General features: G+C 41.1%; 2 protein-coding genes across 3 annotated transcripts in view; one reads left to right on the plus strand and one right to left on the minus strand.

Annotated features, from left to right (window-relative positions):
* Nucleotides 1–4,237, plus strand: part of col2a1b (collagen, type II, alpha 1b) — a 51,700-nt gene extending 47,463 nt beyond the window's left edge. For both annotated transcript variants that reach the window (XM_044123071.1, XM_044123072.1), the window contains 4 exons: nt 917–1,205; nt 1,455–1,642; nt 3,048–3,290; nt 3,382–4,237. In XM_044123071.1, the coding sequence (XP_043979006.1) occupies nt 917–1,205; nt 1,455–1,642; nt 3,048–3,290; nt 3,382–3,528 (867 nt within the window). In that variant the 3' untranslated portion in view covers nt 3,529–4,237. The remainder of the gene's footprint in view (nt 1–916; nt 1,206–1,454; nt 1,643–3,047; nt 3,291–3,381) is intronic.
* A 6,330-nt stretch (nt 4,238–10,567) lies between these two features.
* LOC122834547 (leucine-rich repeat-containing protein 3-like) lies at nt 10,568–15,436 on the minus strand. The gene is made up of 2 exons (XM_044123073.1): nt 15,176–15,436; nt 10,568–13,409 (listed from the first exon to the last, which is right to left on the minus strand). Exon 2 carries the CDS (start codon nt 13,340–13,342, stop codon nt 12,479–12,481), a length of 864 nt encoding a protein of 287 aa, XP_043979008.1. The 5' UTR covers nt 13,343–13,409; nt 15,176–15,436; the 3' UTR covers nt 10,568–12,478.
* Between the last annotated feature and the right edge of the window lie 4,512 nt (nt 15,437–19,948).

Genomic DNA, 19,948 nt, shown 5'->3' on the forward strand with positions numbered 1-19,948 from the left:
ATCTGGGTTTAAGCTGAGTAAAAATCCTGCTGTCCTCTGAAGGCCTCAGAGGTTTGTTAGAGAACATTTAGTGAACAAACAACCAAAAACACAGCAGACAATTCAGGAACATTGAAGAAAAGTTACAGATAGGAATACCACAAGATTCGAAACTTCTCATAGATCTCTGTTCAAAATGACTGTGGGAAAATATATGGCACTACTGAAAACCTTTTCCATTCAGTTTAAGTAAAAGTATTTTTGGTGTGTTTTGCTTTTTTGCCAACTCTTAAAAATATTGTATATTCAGAAATATTTCACTGGTACTTAACCATATGTGTCAGCAATAATAATTTATCATGACAAGTAATTTTGGAAAAATGTGTCCTACATTTGAATTATTTGACTATAAAAATTCAGAAAAAGAATGTAACTTAAAAATTATTATGATTAATAATTATTTAAAAATTATTTTAGAGTAACTTTTTATGTGCTTTCGCAATTTCTTATTTTCTCTCCATTTTCTTTCTACATGAAGCTAATTATTAAAGTGTTATTAAAAGACCATTTAACTATTAAAATGCCCCATATGAGGAAGAATATTGGAGAGTGAAGCAACTAAATATGTTGCTTGCATTGCTCATTCCAAGAAGGAAATCCTAGACAGATAATTGCTCAACCCACAGCAAGAATTGAGAAAAAGCCTTTTTGATGTGCTTGTTTTTTATGTACCCTGGCATTCAGTAGAAGTTATTATTCAGAATTGAAGGCTTGCAAAAACCCTCTTCAAAAACTTGTGTAAAATTGCATGTACATGTCTTGTTCAAGGGAAGGAAGAAGAATAATCTAGCAGTGAATGAAAAACACAAGGATACAGGAAATCTACAATTGCCGATGTAAAATAAAATGTGTTCTTACTTTTTAAATTTTCTTTCAGGGTCCTCCTGGAAACCCTGGACCCCCTGGTCCTCCTGGTCCCCCCGGTCCTGGTATTGACATGTCTGCCTTCGCTGGTCTGGGTCAAACAGAAAAGTCTCCCGATCCCCTGAGGTACATGAGGGCAGACCAGGCTGCTGGGAATCTACGTCAACATGACGCAGAGGTCGATGCCACTCTCAAGTCACTCAACAACCAGATTGAGAACATCCGCAGCCCAGAGGGATCCAAGAAGAACCCTGCCCGCACCTGCAGAGACCTGAAGCTCTGCCATCCCGACTGGAAGAGCGGTGAGTGACAACGGAGAAAATTGGCTGAATTGGGGTGATACAATGAAGCCGACTGGGTCTAGTCTGGGGAAATAAATGTTTTGAAAAATAGGGATTTGACTAAAATCTTGTTTGCTCTAGAAAATATTTGTCTTGTTCTGATTTAGAGTCAATTTTTATGACTATGCAAAAACATGCAAGGCATTCCAGCTGTGCAGAAAGATTGATGTCACCCTGAAGGTTATTGCATTTTTCTCTGTTTTTGTTTAGGCGAGTACTGGATTGATCCAAATCAAGGCTGCACTGTAGATGCAATCAAAGTTTTCTGCAATATGGAAACCGGGGAGTCCTGTGTGAACCCCAAACCTGCCAAGATTCCTCGCAAGAACTGGTGGTCCAGCAAGAGCAAAGAACGCAAACATGTCTGGTTCGGAGAGACAATGAACGGAGGATTCCATGTAAGATCTGCAACCTGTTTTAGTTTTAGTAGCTTGTAAAATATTACTGTATTGTTTACATTGTGGCACAAATGAATGCTGTGCATGGCAAAAAGTTCAGAATTGATATTTAGAATGTCAAACTTAAAGTGAAAATATCTTTCAAACAGAAAGATTTGCTGCCTTAGGTTAAAAAAAAAATGATCCAAGCAAAAAAATATTTTTGTTGCTTTACACAAATACATGCTCCATTGCTACACAACATACATAAGTGGGAGTCAAATGTGTTGGCAATGTCCTGACAAGATCCAAATCCAACTACATTTTATTTATAAAGCACAATTAATAAAACTATTTGTTGAACTAAAATATAATATTGCACTAAAACAGATCAAAACAAGACACAGACAGTATTAATAAAATGGCATTAACTATTGCTATTAACTATTAACTATCCTCAACATTCACTCGCACACATTTTCTCAATATAAACATAAAATGAAAAAGAAAATAGTTCTCAAACATTGAAAACATTGAAAAGCGCTTCCTAAGTAAACTTTACTTTACTCAAAGAGCTAACTTGGAAACTTTGTTGCTTTATTTAATGACTCGTCTGACCCCTCTTGAAAAGTGCCAACCAGCAAATTTGGCAAATTTTTCTGGTGTTAGTCGCAGCTTTTGGAGAATGTAAAAGCATGTATCATTCTTACTCAAGGAGCAGTGGGTGATCTAGTGGGCCCCAAAGCACTTACAGACATCAAAGTCTTCACACATGAATGCCTCCCAGCTGCAATCAGAGCAGGAGATGTTCAACCTCCTGTGTCCAGACTATGAAAGGGTTATGTATTTGTGTTGTTTACTTTTTACCAGATAAAAATACCAAAGTGCTTTACAATGACATACATACCACACAATATGACAAACATTTCATAAAAAAATATATTGGTTTGAATATGACTTTACGCTTTTCTCCTACAAAATCGATTACATTATTTAGCTATTTCTAGTTTGTGTAAGGCTTAAAGATCAAAGGCAACTTTTTTAAGCGAAGGTTCCTAACAAAGGTTCTTCATCCTTCATTCTAGGACAATCACATTATACAAAAAAGCTTCAAATCAAACATGGCACACACAATTTAAGGTCACTACAAGATACTGATAGCTAAATAGCATAGATTTTTTAATATCTAACACGGATGCCTAGATATAAAACAGCAGCTTTTGTTCAGTTACAAGAAATATGTTGTTTAGTTCAGCAAGAATATGGGATTCTTGCTGTTAAATATAAATATTTAACCTGTGACGAATACAATAAATTTTTAGATTTGGAATGCGTGGAATCAAACATTCAAAGCATTAGCTCATTTGAAAACACTAGATGAATCACCAGGAAGATAAACTGATGAGTTATTGTCTGGTCAATGCAGTTCAGTTACGGTGACGACAGCCTGGCACCCAACACCGCCTCCATTCAGATGACTTTCCTGAGGTTGCTGTCAACAGAGGCTTCCCAAAATCTCACTTACCACTGTAAGAACAGCGTGGCCTACTTGGATGCTTCAACAGGCAACCTGAAGAAGGCCGTCCTGCTGCAAGGCTCCAACGATGTGGAGATCAGAGCCGAGGGCAACAGCCGCTTCACCTACAGCGTCATGGAAGACGGCTGCGCGGTATGCAGTCCTGATAGTACAATGTCTGTACTCTATAGGGGGCAAACCAAATGCTAACATTTTTCTGTATGATTTTTTTCCCCTCCTGCAGAGACACACGGGACAGTGGGGTAAGACAGTGTTCGAATACAGATCGCAGAAGACCTCACGTCTGCCCATCGTGGACATTGCCCCCATGGATATTGGTGGAGCAGACCAGGAGTTTGGAGTCGACATTGGGCCAGTTTGCTTCTTGTAAAAAATGAGCAGCTGTGAAGAAGAGGAAGAAAAAGCGGCTGTTTGAAAAAAAAAATTAAATAGGAAACGAAAGAGGAGCACACTTTGGTGAAAAGTCGAGGAAGAGAGAAAAAGAAAAATCAAGACACTTTTTTAAAAGATGGGACTTCTTTTCTAAATAAAAAAGTGCTTTTCCAAGTTGAACTCGGTAGGATTTCTGCACTGAATGGCACCAACAAACTATCATTTGTGATCCATCCGCAGCATTGCCTTCAGTCATCTCTGCCCCACCCCTTCACGGACACCCTCCACTCCCTAAACCTTCCCTTTTTCACTCTGTGAACGGCAACCCCCCACATACCCAATATCTATGAACAAAAAGGAGGAAGTATGAGGAGAGAATAGGAGCTTACCAGGGAACAAGAGAGAACAATGTGTTGGTGTTATTTATTTATTGTTTAGGTTAGACTCCCAGGTGTGGTAGGACTGAGTTTGTTGCAAAGTGATAAAATATATATATTAAAGAAAAAGAAGCCTCATCCACCAACTTCCTCCTGTTTTATGATCATCCCATTATTCTTGTAACAAACCAATAAAGAATTTATTGTTCTTTGAAACCAAAAATATTTCTGCATCCCATAGAATGTCCAGTTGTTCCTGTTTCTCCAACCATAGTGTGTATCAAAATTACTGTGTACTATAATAAAGTTGATGGTGCTATTGTTGTAAAACAGTTTTGTGTTTTTAAGCAACTTGATACTCCAAAATAGTGACTTGTACATATATATGTATATATATATGTATATCTATATACGTATATACGTATATAGATATACATAGATATATATATGGAGAGAGAGAGTTCCTTAGCGACCATTTTGTTCTGGGATTTTGGATTTCACTGTGATTTATGACCCTTTTTACATGAACAAACATGACTGATAATGTTTTGTAATCAATTTAGTTAGGGGCAAATTTATTTTTATTTTTCAATCATTTGATTTGGCTTTTTAAAACTACCTCACATGAAAAAAAAACATATCTAAACTTTTACAATTTACAAATATCTTCTCAAATCAAGTTAGGTATATATGGTGTATAATCTCAATATGCTGCCCTTCATCCAGTGTGACCCGCGTCCCCTCCTGCCCCTCACACACCACACACCCTCTGCTTCCATGTACACACACACACACACACACACGCACACACACACACTGAGTGTGCTTCACTAATGTTCCAATTTCAACTCCAGCACAGAGGGTTCAAATGTGTGAGGTTGTGTATATTTTTTATTATTAATAATAGAACTATTATTAATAATAATAGCATTATAATTATTACTCTTATTTTATTACTATGATCATGACTTGTTTTTGTTAAGTTTTAATTAATGTAAATTGGAAATAAACGACAAAAACCAATTAACAGACTGAAGTTGAGTTTTATTGAATTTCCTGTTAACATACTGTCAAAAATATTCACTACCTAGGAATATTTAGTTAAATGGTAATCATTTAAATCGATCAACATGTTCTTCTAATTGGAAGTAATAGGTTTTAAATCTGATAGAAAATTTGTGCCAAAAGCTAAACTTTAGGGTTATGGCACTGAGATCTTCTTCTGGAATGTATCGCAAAAGAAATTAAGGGAAAAAATACCAAAATAAACATGAAAAGAGCTGTCAGTAGTTACAAGAACAGTTTTATTGCTTAAACTCAGGAAAGGCTTTTCTTTTCAGTTATAAGAGTTATAAAACAAATTTTTCAATTCATGAATAAAAAAAAATCAGTCTCAAGTTTTTTGCAGCTTTTAAAATTCTTCTGTCACTTTTATGTATTCTTTATATCCTTTTAGGTATCCCAATTATTATTTTTTTATATATATATATATTTTTAAAACATCCATTCCACTTAAATCAGGCATCTAGAAATCCAACTTATTCTTCTCAGAATCTCTCTCTACATGTGTTGGAGGGAGATACATTTGGTAATATTAGATGTTTAATTATGGGGGAATTCCTCCATAGTTTATCAGCTGATAATACTCTGTTACTTTAGTAATTCAAATCAGTTTAGTTAATTTATATAGCATCAATTCACAACAAATGTCTTAAGGCACTTAATCAAAACAAAAATCATTTCAGTTCAATCACACAATTGGTCCTTCTTATCAAACAGTACATTAGGCTCAGTTAATTATTCAAAGTAGTTTAAAATGTTTCTAATTTAAGTGGGGGTTTTTTGTTTATTTTATTTTTAGTTTCTTTAATTTATTCCATAATGATTTTTATAATCATGTGATTATGATGAGGGTTATTATAGATCATGAGTAACTAATCTAATTATTCATCCATCTTTTGTCTATGCTCATTTATCTCATTCCATCACAGCATGATGTTGCATCGACCATGTTTCACTGCTGGATGGTTATATACAGTGGTTTTTTTTGGCACATTTTAAATCTGATATACCTAAATAAAATACACTAGCGTCAAATGCCTTCAGATGCCACCGATTAATAGCATCATGATGGCCAAAACCACGCTAAGTTAAATAGCCAAGAGCCTGAAGAAACAGCAAAAAAATAGATAGAGAGATCAACCCTTCATGAAAGAGTAGTCAAAGAAGTCTCATTTCAATTTGCCTCAAGCTGTGTACACAAAAAACATGTAGAAGAATTTGGTCCAGATGAGATGAGAGCAAAACTGAATGCTATGTGTGTAAAATTGAATATCGCCCCACCACCTCCACACTATCACATGGTGATGGAACCATCATGCTATGTGGATGTTTTTCTTGAGCAGGAGAGGGAAGCTGCTTAGAGTGAGAGGTAGATGAAAAGGGCCAAATACAAGGCAATCCTGGAAGAAAGGTTATTGAAGGCTGCGAAAAACTTGAGACACATTATGTTACATTTTCAGCAGAATAACTGCCAGATCAGGACCAAACTGAGGTGGTTTAGATTTAAGCATATTACAACTTGAACCTACATCTAATTAAAAATTAATTTAATAGAAAAACACACAGCACCCTTTTAAATCTTTGTCAAAAATGAATCATTTCCTTCCATTTTCCAATTAAGCACGCCTTTGTATTTGACTATCACAAAAGGCTCTACAAAGTAAAATAAAATAAAAGCGTGTGACTTCTTTTGCAAGGCACTGCAAAAGTTTATTTAGATTTGAATCATTTGTTGTCAGGAAACAACAAAAAAAGCAATTATTAAAACAAAACATCAACATCAATAAATGAAATCCCACTGCTAAAGACTATAACAAGTAGACATATTTAGATTTTGACATTTGGCTTGTCAGAATTATCAGCAAGCAAAAATTGGTCCAAGGTTTACTCAATACAAAATGTGCATTGAAGGATACAGAAATATGTTGCATGAAATTTAGATGAATGATCTGTGACAAACAGTAAACACCCACATTGCCACTCACCCTTTGCTCTCTTGTTTTTTTAAAGGTCAGAGAGTTGTCCAACCTCATCTCCCTTCTAGCTTTTGGTTTACCAACATGATAACGACTGACTCTAATTTAAAGTGTAGACACAATGCAGCCAGCCTTTCTCTGTGGGTTACAACACATGCACACCACATTTAGCACATCACAGTTCACAGATAGGTGACCTATTCTAAGTTCTGCTTCTGCACCTAAAATGTATCATTTGTCTGATAAAAATCCAAGTACAGTTTTAACAGTCTGATCATGAATTTGTACACAATTGTTTACATATTAAGCATAAATCAGTCCATTCAATTCCTTATTAATTCTTTATTTTCACAAAGTAAGAAAAAATTTAACAAATTTATGGGAACATTGACCAAAGTAAAGCAGATATAATTTTCAAGATGAACAAGTGATTTATTTTGTTTGACACTAATTTAATAAAACAGATGTATGGCTTCAGTTGCATCTTATTATCTCTGCAACGCAAAGAATTTTTATTATTATGGAAGCTACATCTAGTTATGACATTATACACGAGACATGAGTTGGAATGAGATTCTCAGGTGTAAAATTCAGAGGGCCGGTTTCCTGCAACTGTTTGATGTGTCTGTTGTCGACACACCTGCGTGCTGAAGAAAACTCTGGTGAGTCAAGCACGATTTCTGGCAACTCATTAAAAATGTTTTGCTATTTTTCAAACCACCCAAAACCTACAATACGCTGATTTTAAGAAATGCAATACTCTGAAAAGTACAAAAATGTACATAATGCTACACTTACATGAACTCTATTTTCATTCATCTCCCAACACATTTACTATAGTTACTATAGTCTTACTATAGTTTTCAAATTACATTTAGGTGTAATTTGAAAACTTGTTTGGATCATTCTTTTCTTCAGTTCATTCATTTTTGGTCAAAATAAATGTGCAAAGAACATCTGATGTTGTGACATTAATGCAGAAGTGTAAATTAAGGGTAAATAAACATAAAATTAACATAATGTCATGTTCTGTGTTTTCCTGTGTTTATTTTGAAGTTTCCTGTGTGTCTGAGTCTCCGTGTTGTCCTGTCTCTCCTTGATTAGTTCCCAGGTGTGTCTCGTTCCCTGATTACCCTCTGTGTATTTAGTGTCACCTGTGTCTCTGTGTCTTGTTGGATCCACGTCATTCGTCACGTCTATGTCTCGTCCCGTTCCCTGTGATCTGGTTTACTCCATTAAATTCATCATATTTTACATGCAATCTGGTTCAGCTGCGTTTCTGCCTCACCTCCACCACCGCTAAACATGACAGAAGGATCCGACCACAACCGAGGTGAGGGCGCTCCCCTTTGGGGGCAGATGAACCGAGAGAACTGGATCCAGCAGCAGTTGGAGTTGGCACAGAGGGATCTCTACAAGGATGTAGAGATCCTGCCTTCTCCGCTGTTGCTGGAGGAGATGGGTCTGAAGTCGGACTACGACTTGCAGAGGGAGGCTTTCCGGGGGACGAGACTGGCCTTGGCACCCCCCGGATTCGCTCCCGGCCGTTTTTCCCGCCTGGGAGCACAACCTCCGAAGTCTGCCCGGAAGAAGCGGCGTGAGCCGCCGGTGGATCCGGCCCCTCGTCGCCTTCTGGGAACACCACCTCCGCTGTTTGCCCGGCAACAGTGCCCCGGCGCTCCACCACCTCCGCTTGCCGAAGGATCCCGGCACCCCTCGAGGTGAGGCGCTGGCCCCCTCGCTGCCGGCCCGAGCGCTTCGCGGCACCCCTCCGCTGGCCCGGCACCGCCGGCTTCGGCGCCCCTCCGCTGCCGGCCCGGAAGCAGGCACCCTCCGCTGCCGGCCCGGCGCTGCCGGCACCCCTCCGCTTCCCGGCCGCGGCACCCCTCCGCTACCCGGCCCAGGCGCTCTGCACCCCTCCGCTACCGGCTGAGCCGCCGCTGCACCCCTCCGCTCGCCGGCCTCCGGCGCCCGGCACCCCTCCGCCTGCCCGGGGCGCCGCGGCACCTCCGCTCCGCCCTCGCGCCCCGGCACCTCCCCGGCGCCGGCACCCCTCCGCTGCCGCTCAGGCCGCACCCTCCGCTGCCCGGCCCAGGCGCTCGCCGGCACTCCTCCGCTGCCGCCCCGAGGCGCTCGCTGCACCCTCCGCTGCCGCCCGAGGCGCTCGCCGACTTCCCCGCTGCCGGCCCCGAGGCGCTTCGCACTTCCCCCGCAGCCGGCCCCGAGGCGGCTCGCCGCACTTCCCCCGCAGCCGGCCCCGAGGCGGCTCGCCGCACTTCCCCCGCAGCCGGCCCCGAGGCGGCTCGCCGGACTTCCCCCGCAGCCGGCCCCGAGGCGGCTCGCCGGACTTCCCCCGCAGCCGGCCCCGAGGCGGCTCGCCGGACTTCCCCCGCAGCCGGCCCCGAGGCGGCTCGCCGGACTTCCCCCGCAGCCGGCCCCAGAAAGTCCCGAGCTCCTTCCCAGTGCCAGTCCCGAGCTCCGTCCCAGTGCCAGTCCCGAGCTCCGTCCCAGTGCCAGTCCCGAGCTCCGTCCCAGTGCCAGTCCCGAGCTCCGTCCCAGTGCCAGTCCCGAGCTCCGTCCCAGTGCCAGTCCCGAGCTCCGTCCCAGTGCCAGTCGAGCTCCGCCCCAGTGGCAGTCCCGCGCTCCGTCCCAGTGCCAGTCCCGAGCTCCGTCCCAGTGCCAGTCCCGAGCTCCGTCCCAGTGCCAGTCCCGAGCTCCGTCCCAGTGCCAGTCCCGAGCTCCGTCCCAGTGCCAGTCCCGAGCTCCGTCCCAGTGCCAGTCCCGAGCTCCGTCCCAGTGCCAGTCCCGAGCTCCTTCCCAGTGCCAGTCCAGAGACTCCCTGTGCTCCTCGTCGCCGCGGACGGCCGCCGGACAGCCTCCGTGGTTCCGCCTGCCTGCCCGGGCGGCGCCCGGACAGCCTCCGTGGTTCCCGCCTCCTGCGCCTCGGGCGGCCGCCGGACAGCCTCCGTGGTTCCGCCTCCTGCGCAGCGGCCGCGGACAGCCTCCGTGGTTCCCGCCTCCTGCGCCGGCGGCCGCGGACAGCCTCCGTGGTTCCCGCCTCCTGCGCCGCGGACGGCCGCCGGACCGCCTCCGTGGTTCCCGCCTCCTGCGCCGCGGACGGCCGCCGGACCCCCTCCGTGGCTCCCGCTTCCTGCGCCGAGGTCGGCCCCCGGACCTCCTCCGTGGCTCCCGCTTCCTGCGCCGAGGTCGGCCCCCGGACCCCCTCCGTGGCTCCCGCTTCCTGCGCCGAGGTCGGCCCCCCCTCCGTGGCTCCCGCTTCCTGCGCCGAGGTCGGCCCCCGGACCTGTTCCGCCCCTGAGCCTCCGCCCACTGGGTTGGGTTTGTTTTTGTGTGTTTTGGACTCTTGGCCTCCACCCACTCGGTTGGGTGTGTTTTTTGTTGTTTTGGACTCTGGCCCTCCGTCCAGCGCCCCCTCCGCCCACCCTTGTTGTATTTTGGACTTTTTTGTTTTTGGGGCGTCTAGGAGCCGCCCTTTAAGGGGGGGGTACTGTCATGTTCTGTGTTTTCCTGTGTTTATTTTGAAGTTTCCTGTGTGTCTGAGTCTCCGTGTTGTCCTGTCTCTCCTTGATTAGTTCCCAGGTGTGTCTCTGCTCCTGATTACCCTCTGTGTATTTAGTGTCACCTGTGTCTCTGTGTCTTGTTGGATCCACGTCATTCGTCACGTCTATGTCTCGTCCCGTTCCCTGTGATCTGGTTTACTCCATTAAATTCATCATATTTTACATGCAATCTGGTTCAGCTGCGTTTCTGCCTCACCTCCACCACCGCTAAACATGACACATAATTTTGATTATTTTATTTATTATGTCAAACCATATTTTGAACCATTTCTCTACATTTATGATTGCCAATAAAAAGGAGTTTTATTTTACATCTCTTATTGTAGCGGAAAAGAATAGCATTAATATTTTAATACAACACTAACATATCCCATTGAGGACACAGGAGTTATTTGTACAATAAGTATGTTTGTAACACCCTCATAAAAATCAATCAAATGTGGCTGTTAATCCAGTGTGGAGAGAAAGCTGGAGAAGAAATTCATTAATTTACACAGATCGCCTAATATGTTGCAATAAAATGAATGACTCTTAATAATAAATGAGGAGATTATTTTCTGTCTTTGAAAATGGAGTCAGTTCTGATAGAGTCTATGTGGTAAACTATGGAGAACAAAAAGTTCCAAAATGAAGAAAGAAAATGAAGCATGAAATTATATTGATACATATTCATATTAGAATAAACCTGGAAACGGATAAATCCAATTTACCAATATTTATTCAAATATTTCAATAATTTATTAAATTCAAAATTATGTAAGTAAATGAAAAGCACAATTTGAATGTGAAGTCAAATGTTGAAATGTGATCTGACTATTACAGCAATTATTAAATCAAATTAAGCTTTCTTCGCGTTAGTACACCATAAAATACTTCATACTGTCACTGTGGCTTCTTATGTAGCATGTAAACTTTGAGACTGCTGGCTTTGACTGGTAGAGATGTCCCACAGCCATAAGATAATTTAAAAAACAAAAAAATGTCCATGTCATACCTAAAATCCATCTAGTCACGTATATCAAGACAGTTGTACTTACTTCAAATATTTATGTATTTGTTTTGCCTTTTAGTCTTCATTTCATGTTTGAGATCTTTGTTGAAATGTGGCACAATTAGACTCCCGTAGGTCAAAGACAAATAGGAACTAAAGCAAAACCTCTAGATAGCAACTCCTTTCACTAACTCAGCTCAAAATGTCTTTGTACCGATTATTACATCTGTTGAGATATTTCAAAAACTGTTTGCTGCAGCACAAGGTCAAAGCACATCCCCTCCAGCTTCTCCAGGGTAAATTTAGATGAGTAGTGTGGTGTTTGTCTAAAACTGAAGTCCCGGTAAGGATTTATGCAAAATCAGGGCTTTCAAAGTAAGAATAGCAGTGGCAGTGCCTAAAAACACCACATATACACACACACGTGTAGGCGTGCACACACACATACAGATGACGCAAACACCATGTAAAGGACACACAACTGAATTTGCACACCTGACAAACACACTCCAACTGATTAGTGCCTTTCAAGTGTTCATTAGGGGTCAGCTGGTCAACGTCTCCTAATTAGAACCTAATGAAAGATAAAAGAGCAGAGTACAAGGCATGGAGGAAGAAGAAAAGAGGTGCTACAAAGGGAGACAGAATGTTATTAAGTTCAAAAAGTCTTTCTCTATACATAGTCCTGTCTTATCTTTACCTGCTGCGCTTTATAACTTTTCCTCTCCTCTACTGGTGCAGATAGTACAAGTTGAAAAATATGTAAAATTTTGTACTAAAACTGAAAAACAAAAACGCCATAAGAAAATAAATGTTAAGAATAAGAATATAAAGGAATAATCAAACAGCTGTAAAAGCTTCATTTCCTCCATAGTTGGTAACTTCAGTAACTTCTCTCAGCATTTCAGAGTCACGTTCCATAAATATGGCATCTTAGTGTTAAGTTTTAACAGCATTCAGCTTAGAAACCCGTGCTCAGAGTGTCTGTCTCTGTAGGGGTCTTTCGTGGACTGGGTAGACTCTTCAGGTACTCCAAATGCCTCCGGGCCTCAGCCTGGTTCTGACGGACGTAGTACACAACGTACACAATGACCATGAAGAACCACACAAACATGGTCACTAGCATGGCTACATCCGTGGTCTTCCTCTGCAGGCTGCAAAAGTTCACCCCAGAGTCCAACAGCTTGACCAGCGGTTGACCTGCGTGCTCACCTGGTGATCCTGGGTCCTCCCACCGGCTCCCCTCACCCACGCCCCGCACGGAACTCTCGCAGATGATTCCATTCACGGTCTCGGGCTCCAGGTTCAGAGTCTCCATCAGCTCCTGCAGGGTGCAATCACAGTGCCAGGGATTGTGGTAGAGCCGCGTCTTGGCGCGAGTGGACCCAAACTCCTCCCTGCTGGCCTGCCTCAGCTGGTTATGCGAGAGGTCCAGCAGGCGCAGGTCGGGTCCTAGATGCCGCAGGGCCCCGGAGGAGAGAGAGTCGATGCGGTTGTGGGACAGATAGAGGTCCCGCAGGTGGACCAGGTGGCTGAAGGCACTCTCTGGGATGTTCCGGATGTAGTTGCGCTCGAGGTGTAAGGAAACCGTCTCCGGTGGGATCCCCTCTGGGATTTTCCGAAGCCCTGCGTCCGAGCACAAAACGGTGGCCGTTTCCCAGGCACAGTGGCAGCTGTCCGGGCACTGCGGAGTTGCTTGACCCCACAGGGTCGAGAACAAGAGTGACATGCACAGCCATGAGTTGAGATCCAGCTTTTCACCTGTCCCTCTTCCTCTTCCTCCACTGACAGCGCCACATCTCTTCTCACACAAGCTTGTGCACATCGCCTCACCATATCCCCATGACACACATTAGTTCCCAATCAGACTCAGGCTGTTGCTGCAGGAGAACCTGACAGGTTGGGAAAAAGGGTAACAGAGTAAAGAAGAAAATCTGGAAACACATACAATAAAAGTGCATGCAGAGGATTATACAAAGGAGAAAAACTTGTATTACAGAAATGAAATGAGCTCAAGATCCATCCAATACAAAAGTGCCTTTATAGAGCAACACAGCACTGAATCATGGATAAAGCTAATTCTTTAGATGACAGACATCTTGCATGGTGGCTAATCCAGTAATAACACCAGATTTCTGGAAAATGCACCAATATATTTAACTACAGTGGCTTCCTCTTTTAATCACAGTCTAAGCAGCTGTAATGACAGTCTAATTGGCCTAACAAGGTTGCAAACCCTTTTTGCATTTCTACATTAGAAGGACACAAATCATATAATACAATTATCTCTATTCCACCCTCCTTTCTGTTCTGTCCTTCAAGGCCAGAAAAAAAGAAAAAGAAGGTATCATATTATCTTGATCGATACATTTTCATCTCATTTACCCTTCTATTTATGTCTCTATGATACCAGGGCTGCTTAATCACACTGCAAGGGTTAAGCGTGCTACGCGCTGTAGAGATGGAGGCTAGAAAGAGAACAATCAATAGTCCAAGCATCGCCTGTTAGACTATTAAAGACAAGAACATCAATCTTGGATGAATTTCACAGTGTCAATAAGTGACAATAGCGGTGGAAAAAAATTCTCTTGCTGTAGTCTTGGTGTTACCATCTGCTCACCACTCATGCAACTGGAAGGCAATTTTTTTAAGAACAAAGATAATGTGCAAAAACCACTGTGGATTATGGTAAATATTTATTATGAGTTAAACTATTTCAAAGTGAACAAGCCTCATATTTGCATGTTGTTTTGTTTTATTTGTTTTTTTAGTCTGTCTATATTTTCCATTGCAGCTTTTTTTGACGATTCAACCCGATGTTTCCAGAGCTGCTTTGTTTTTCTGAGGCAAGTGCATCCTTCCTGAAAATGAGGTTTCCATAGGACAGAAATCACAAGAGACTGCTTGAATTTGATTACAAGAATACCCTCTTAAATGTCAAGCACCCTGTGTTTTCATAATAAAATCAAAACTGTCATGTGTCTCTAGTCTCTACTGGAAATAGAAAGAAAATGCTTAAAGGCTGGAACCTCAGACTTTTTAGATTGCCCTAGATCTGTCTGATATGCTCAATTTAAACTGGTAAAAAGCCCAGTATGTCCAGTAATATTTCAGGCACTCCTCATGATTTTCATTGGTATACTGAATTAATATATGCAAATTTCAAATTAGCAAAAATATCACATGATGCATGAAAAATAATGGGGATGAGGGGGGTAGGAAAAGGAAACGAGCAAAAGAAAATACATTTAAATAAAATATAAATTTATAATTATTTTATTTATAAATTAATTGTTTTGAATGTTATGTGTAATTTTTTTTTTGTAATAATAGGAAGTTAGATAAGTTACAGGCAAATATTTTTGTTATATTTGCAATTAAAGTTTCTTTAGGTTTAAACCGCGTTAATATGGGTGTAAACTGCCATAAATGGTTTTGATCAAAAGATTCCAGTGTTTTCTTTATTTGTTGTATGCTTTGTAACTTTTTCATGCATAAATTATACATAAAATATACAATTTAGAATATAACTAATGTTTTCAGAAACTGTTTCCCTAGATTATAGACTTTTTGTTAAATGAAAGCAAACTACAGCGGCCACTACATGTGGAACACATTTTACGCACACAATACACAATATTCTGCAAAACTATCTTACCTTTAAAATAGTTTAATATGAAGTTTAACTCCATATGGTGGATGAAAGCGGGGTTAATTTCGGATTCCGTTTGTAGTTTATATTCGCTTTTCACCAAAATCCTCCTTTTCTGCGTGGATCCATGAGTGGAAACGCTGCGCTCTGTTGCCCACAGACGGCTCCATCTCGGACTGTCTCGGCGACGGAGGCAGTTTTAGCTGTGAAGATGTGGGGCAAACTCTCCCTCCTCCTCCTCCTGCTCTTCCTTCTCCTCCTCTCTCAGACTTTCTCTCCCTGAGAATAGGTGTTCGTAAAGGTAAATCCAAACACGGAGGGTGTGCCATCATCACCCCTCCTTACCCGCGGCATCCATCTCGTTTCTGAGAACACGCTACCTCTATGAGCTATTAACTTAATTACCTTTCGCTATAATTAGATTCTTAGAATAAGTCTTCCACAGAAGCTGAGTGAATGGGGACAGGTACACACACAGAGATAAGTTAGAAAAAGAAATCAAATAAATAACAGAATCACATTTAATTTAAGCTACACAACGTAAAGTGGCGGCACCCCATAAAAGCCTTAGAATAAATTACTTGTTATTGCAGGAACACATAGTTACACTAAAAAGTTAAACCAAACCTAATTGGATAACAATTAATCTGTGGAATGTAATGTAATAGTTATTTTTAATAAAATCACTAGCAATAATTGCTACCCCTGCAGTTATGCTTTGTGCAGCTTCCCCACCCCCCTTTGTCATTAGAACATAACTCACTCTTCTTTTTAAACATTTCACAAGGTGGAAGCATGCACAGAGAGGGGGAGATCTTGACTATTTCTCTTTGTGCAATCTCTATAGATCATTCAGAGTCCTGGGTCTTCTCCTTTGCTCTGCTCTCTTCAGCTCAGCAAATAGGTTTTCCTCAGGATTTATGCCTGTGGAATGTGATGAAAAAAAGGTTGATTTTATACTAAGTCAACAGGGAACCATTTCTGTGTTGAAGACCTTGTGATGACCTATTTTCACTTTCTTGAAAGAGTTTTGTTTAAAATGTCTTTGTATTGAAGAATTGCTTTCATGTCATGGACTTCAACAAGAACCTTTGGCAGAGAAACATCCTTACTGTATCACACATCCTCCATCATAGTTAACATGGGATTGAGTGGCTTTTCTACACTTCTCCTATATACCAGATCCACCTGGAGCTTAATTTTAGTCTCATCTGACCAAAGAACACAGTTTTAGTAGAAATCCCATTTGAGTGTAGCAAAAAAACGTATTTTCCTTTTAATGTGTGTAATTTCTTAACAACCAAGTAGCATGTAGACGGTGTCAAATAGTTGTTGTGAACTTTTGATGACCCCAAGATGCTGTTCTCTAACAGGTTTACTCTTAACTTAACATCTTGCCCACTCTGTAGCCTAAGAAGTAGGGCATATTTTTAAAAATGCTTCTAGTACATTTATTTTGAAGGGATCGCTGCATCACCAGCTGCATCATTGGTGATTTTGCTTAAGTCAATTATTTCTTAACAACAGTTTTCATGTGCTCAAATTAAAAGTTAGATTTTTAGAGTTTTCATTTTTTGCCACATTTGCTCACCTTTACTCTTTGCTCCGGTTGTACTTTTAAGTGTGCCAGTAAATTAAGTCAGATTTATGCTGTATTAATTTCTTCAGTTTCTTCCTATTTGACCTGAGCTGTCTAAAACTTCCTAACTCAAAGCAGAAATGAAATAAGTCACTGGAGGTGGATGGCAAGTGAAAAGAAAACTTTTATGACCTGTAAGTGATGGATTGCCTCCAAAAGGATGAGTAACAAATCAATATAAGACTGTCTTGAGTGATTACTTTCATTCCATGATGATAAATTTTGGTCCTGGTGGGATAAGCCTCTTCCAGGTAACTGAGCCAGTTAATTTAAAAGAAGGAATTTTGTTAATCCTATGACATGCAATCTTATCTAGAGAGTTTTTGACCCAAGTTCTATATAAAACTATCATCGAAACACTAATGGAAGAAATAAACATTTCAGCAACAAGGCAATTTAAAGCGCTTAAAATTGCCAATATGGTATTACTTTGAAAGTAGTAATACTGTTAACTACTGGGTTTTTTTACATGTTTTTTTCTAATGTGGCGGTCATTTCTCCAGAAATGGTGTTACTGAAATATTGGTAGTAATATCCATTATGATAAATGTTCCTCTATCATTTAAACAAATGCTCTCTATGTTTGTAACTTTTCAAGGCAAAAAAAAAAAAAACTCAGATAAATAAGTTTGGATGTTGGCATGTGCAGAAATAGAGTTTTTTTCTAATGTTGAATGCACTGTACACAAATCGGAAATTATTACAAAGTCAGCAGAAAATATTAGTCCATTGCTTTTTCTTGTTGCACATAATTGTTAAAAGTGAGTACCAATTTAATTCTATAATGAAATATAGTCATCAGTGATTTATTCCAAAGACTCACTGCTTGACCTTCCCCATCGTGATGCAGCCACCACCGTGCATCATCATGATTCATGGTGCAAAATAATATAAATCAACTCCAGAAAGATAAATCTGAATAAACTAAAACCTATGGGGGGGTTTTCCCCTCTTAATAAATAAAACAAGTTCTTTCACTGCTACCAATACAACATTCACAGCACACGTCACACACTGTTAAGGAAAATATTGATTGCACAGTTGTGCAGCCTGATGGAGCCAAAAGAAAATAAGCGTTATAAGGAAGATGTGCCTCTTGTAATCATTTCTTGTTTTGTCCTGGTTTACTACTGGAGGTCAAACAGAGAGGAACCTAATTTGTGGCAGTGTACGGAGAGCCACTGTATATCAAGTTGAAAATGAAGATTGACATGGACAGGCAGGGAGGCAAGTGCCCTAATTTACAAACACAAGGGAGCCGGGACACCTGGCAACCTTGAGATTCACAGACATCATCATGAAATTACCACCTGAATAGCGAAAGCTTGAAACACGTGCAGGTGTACCAAACAGAACAATATATGTACTGCAGAGAAATATTATTTAGGGGGTGTACTTTAATCCAAGAGGTCTGGAGTTTCTTATCTTTTACAGCAGTAAGTATATTGGCCCTTCAACAGGAAATCCCTCAGGGGGGAAAAGGACTGATCTGACAGTCGGGATGGATCCTCATACCCCTCATCCTCTGCTCAGCATGTCCCACTTCCATCTGCTTCCTAAAATCTATAGTAATTCCACCCCTGACTAGAATAGTACAGAGTGCTGTGACACCAGTTCCTCATTCCTTCTGCTTTACATATTAATACTGGTGAAAACTGTGCCCTTGATAGGACATTGCCTCTGTTTGCCACAGTGAATGCTGTGGACAAGCTGAGTTTGTATGTTTTCAGACAGAAAACAAAAGGGTACACAATGAGGAAGGAAATAATGGCAGAGAGAATAAGAAGTCTATTTTTCTGGGTTCCGGACTGAGAATGAAATCCATGATGACGGGTGAGAATTTTAATTTTGCAGCAGGAAAAACAGAAATTAAAAAAAGAAAAACCTGGGGGAAAAAAATGGCTGAAGCAGGAGCACAAAGTGTCTATCTAGGATGATCTGTCAAGGAGAGCCTCTAAAAGATGTACATGCCTTCGAGCAGTCTGCTGCTGACATTGTTGACAGTGTGAAGTCTTCTGGAAAACCCGACTGCAGTGAAGTGAAGCCGTTCAGCATCATCTGTTTGGGTTGGCCGCTGTCCTCAGAGAGGAAAACACTGAATGAACCTTAAAACAAATGTGTAAAAAGGTGTCGGAGATGGGAAAGAAACCGATAGAAACCTGACAGCCAGAGGGAGAAACACATGTCTTCATTAAAATGTATATCTATAGGAATAAAATCCTTCTTCAAGGGAGAAGATCTCTTGAAATAACATGCAAAGTTTAAGTAGCCTCAACAACAGAGTGATTGTCATTAATGTGGGACTTTAATTGATATAATAATGTTGTATTTAACCATTCTTTTTTCACAAAAAAAAAAACATAAATAAATGTAAACATCAGAACCAGCTGCATAAGTTTGAAGTGGATTTTCTCAACTCCAAAAAGACTCAAGTTTATATATTCTCAGTAATATTTGAGTAAAAGTCTGTTAAAGAAGCACACTATCATTAGCAAACTGGGTACAAGTACATCTGGTGACAGAAGTTTTTGGCTTTAGTCAAATGAGCGATTGGTATTTATGAGGTAAAATTGAGGAAGATTTTAAGCAGATGACAGTAAACCAGAAAGAGCTACTAATTCATTATGCTCCATTTATAGAGTGAGAACATGAATCTGACACCAACATCAAATCCAACATAGCCATATCTAGCTGTAAGCCAGAAAACCAGTTGAATTGTATAATTTTGTACTCAATGGCCAGGTCAATCACTATCAGTAATGGCACCTAAATGCACTCTGTATGTTTCTGCATTTTACGCATTTAAGCGATAAGAAATGTATTCACAAATAGATGTGCATGTATTTACTACTGGGAAGATTTCAGTGAAATTAAGTCAATTAATTCTGACTTAAGGAGGTGTTTCTGTTTAATTGTGCAACTTTGAAATCTCCTTAAGGATGTTTTATTCCTTTTTTGTGACAACTGCATAGATTACTCCCAACTTTGTTTCAGTTTCAACTCGACTCACTTTGTGCACTGCACCAGCATCAAGACAGGCCATCAGCATGATACTGCCATCACCATGCTTTACAGCTGATGTAGATTTCTGAGGACTGAAAGCGTCACCTCTAAATTATAATTTATGAAACGCTTCTTTC

The sequence above is a fragment of the Gambusia affinis genome, linkage group LG07, assembly GCF_019740435.1.
Source record: "Gambusia affinis linkage group LG07, SWU_Gaff_1.0, whole genome shotgun sequence".
Taxonomy (NCBI): domain Eukaryota; kingdom Metazoa; phylum Chordata; class Actinopteri; order Cyprinodontiformes; family Poeciliidae; genus Gambusia; species Gambusia affinis.

Bases quoted from the DNA above. Each gene is read 5' to 3' on its own strand.
- LOC122834547 (XM_044123073.1), bottom strand. From the start codon at position 13,342: ATGTGCACAAGCTTGTGTGAGAAGAGATGTGGCGCTGTCAGTGGAGGA.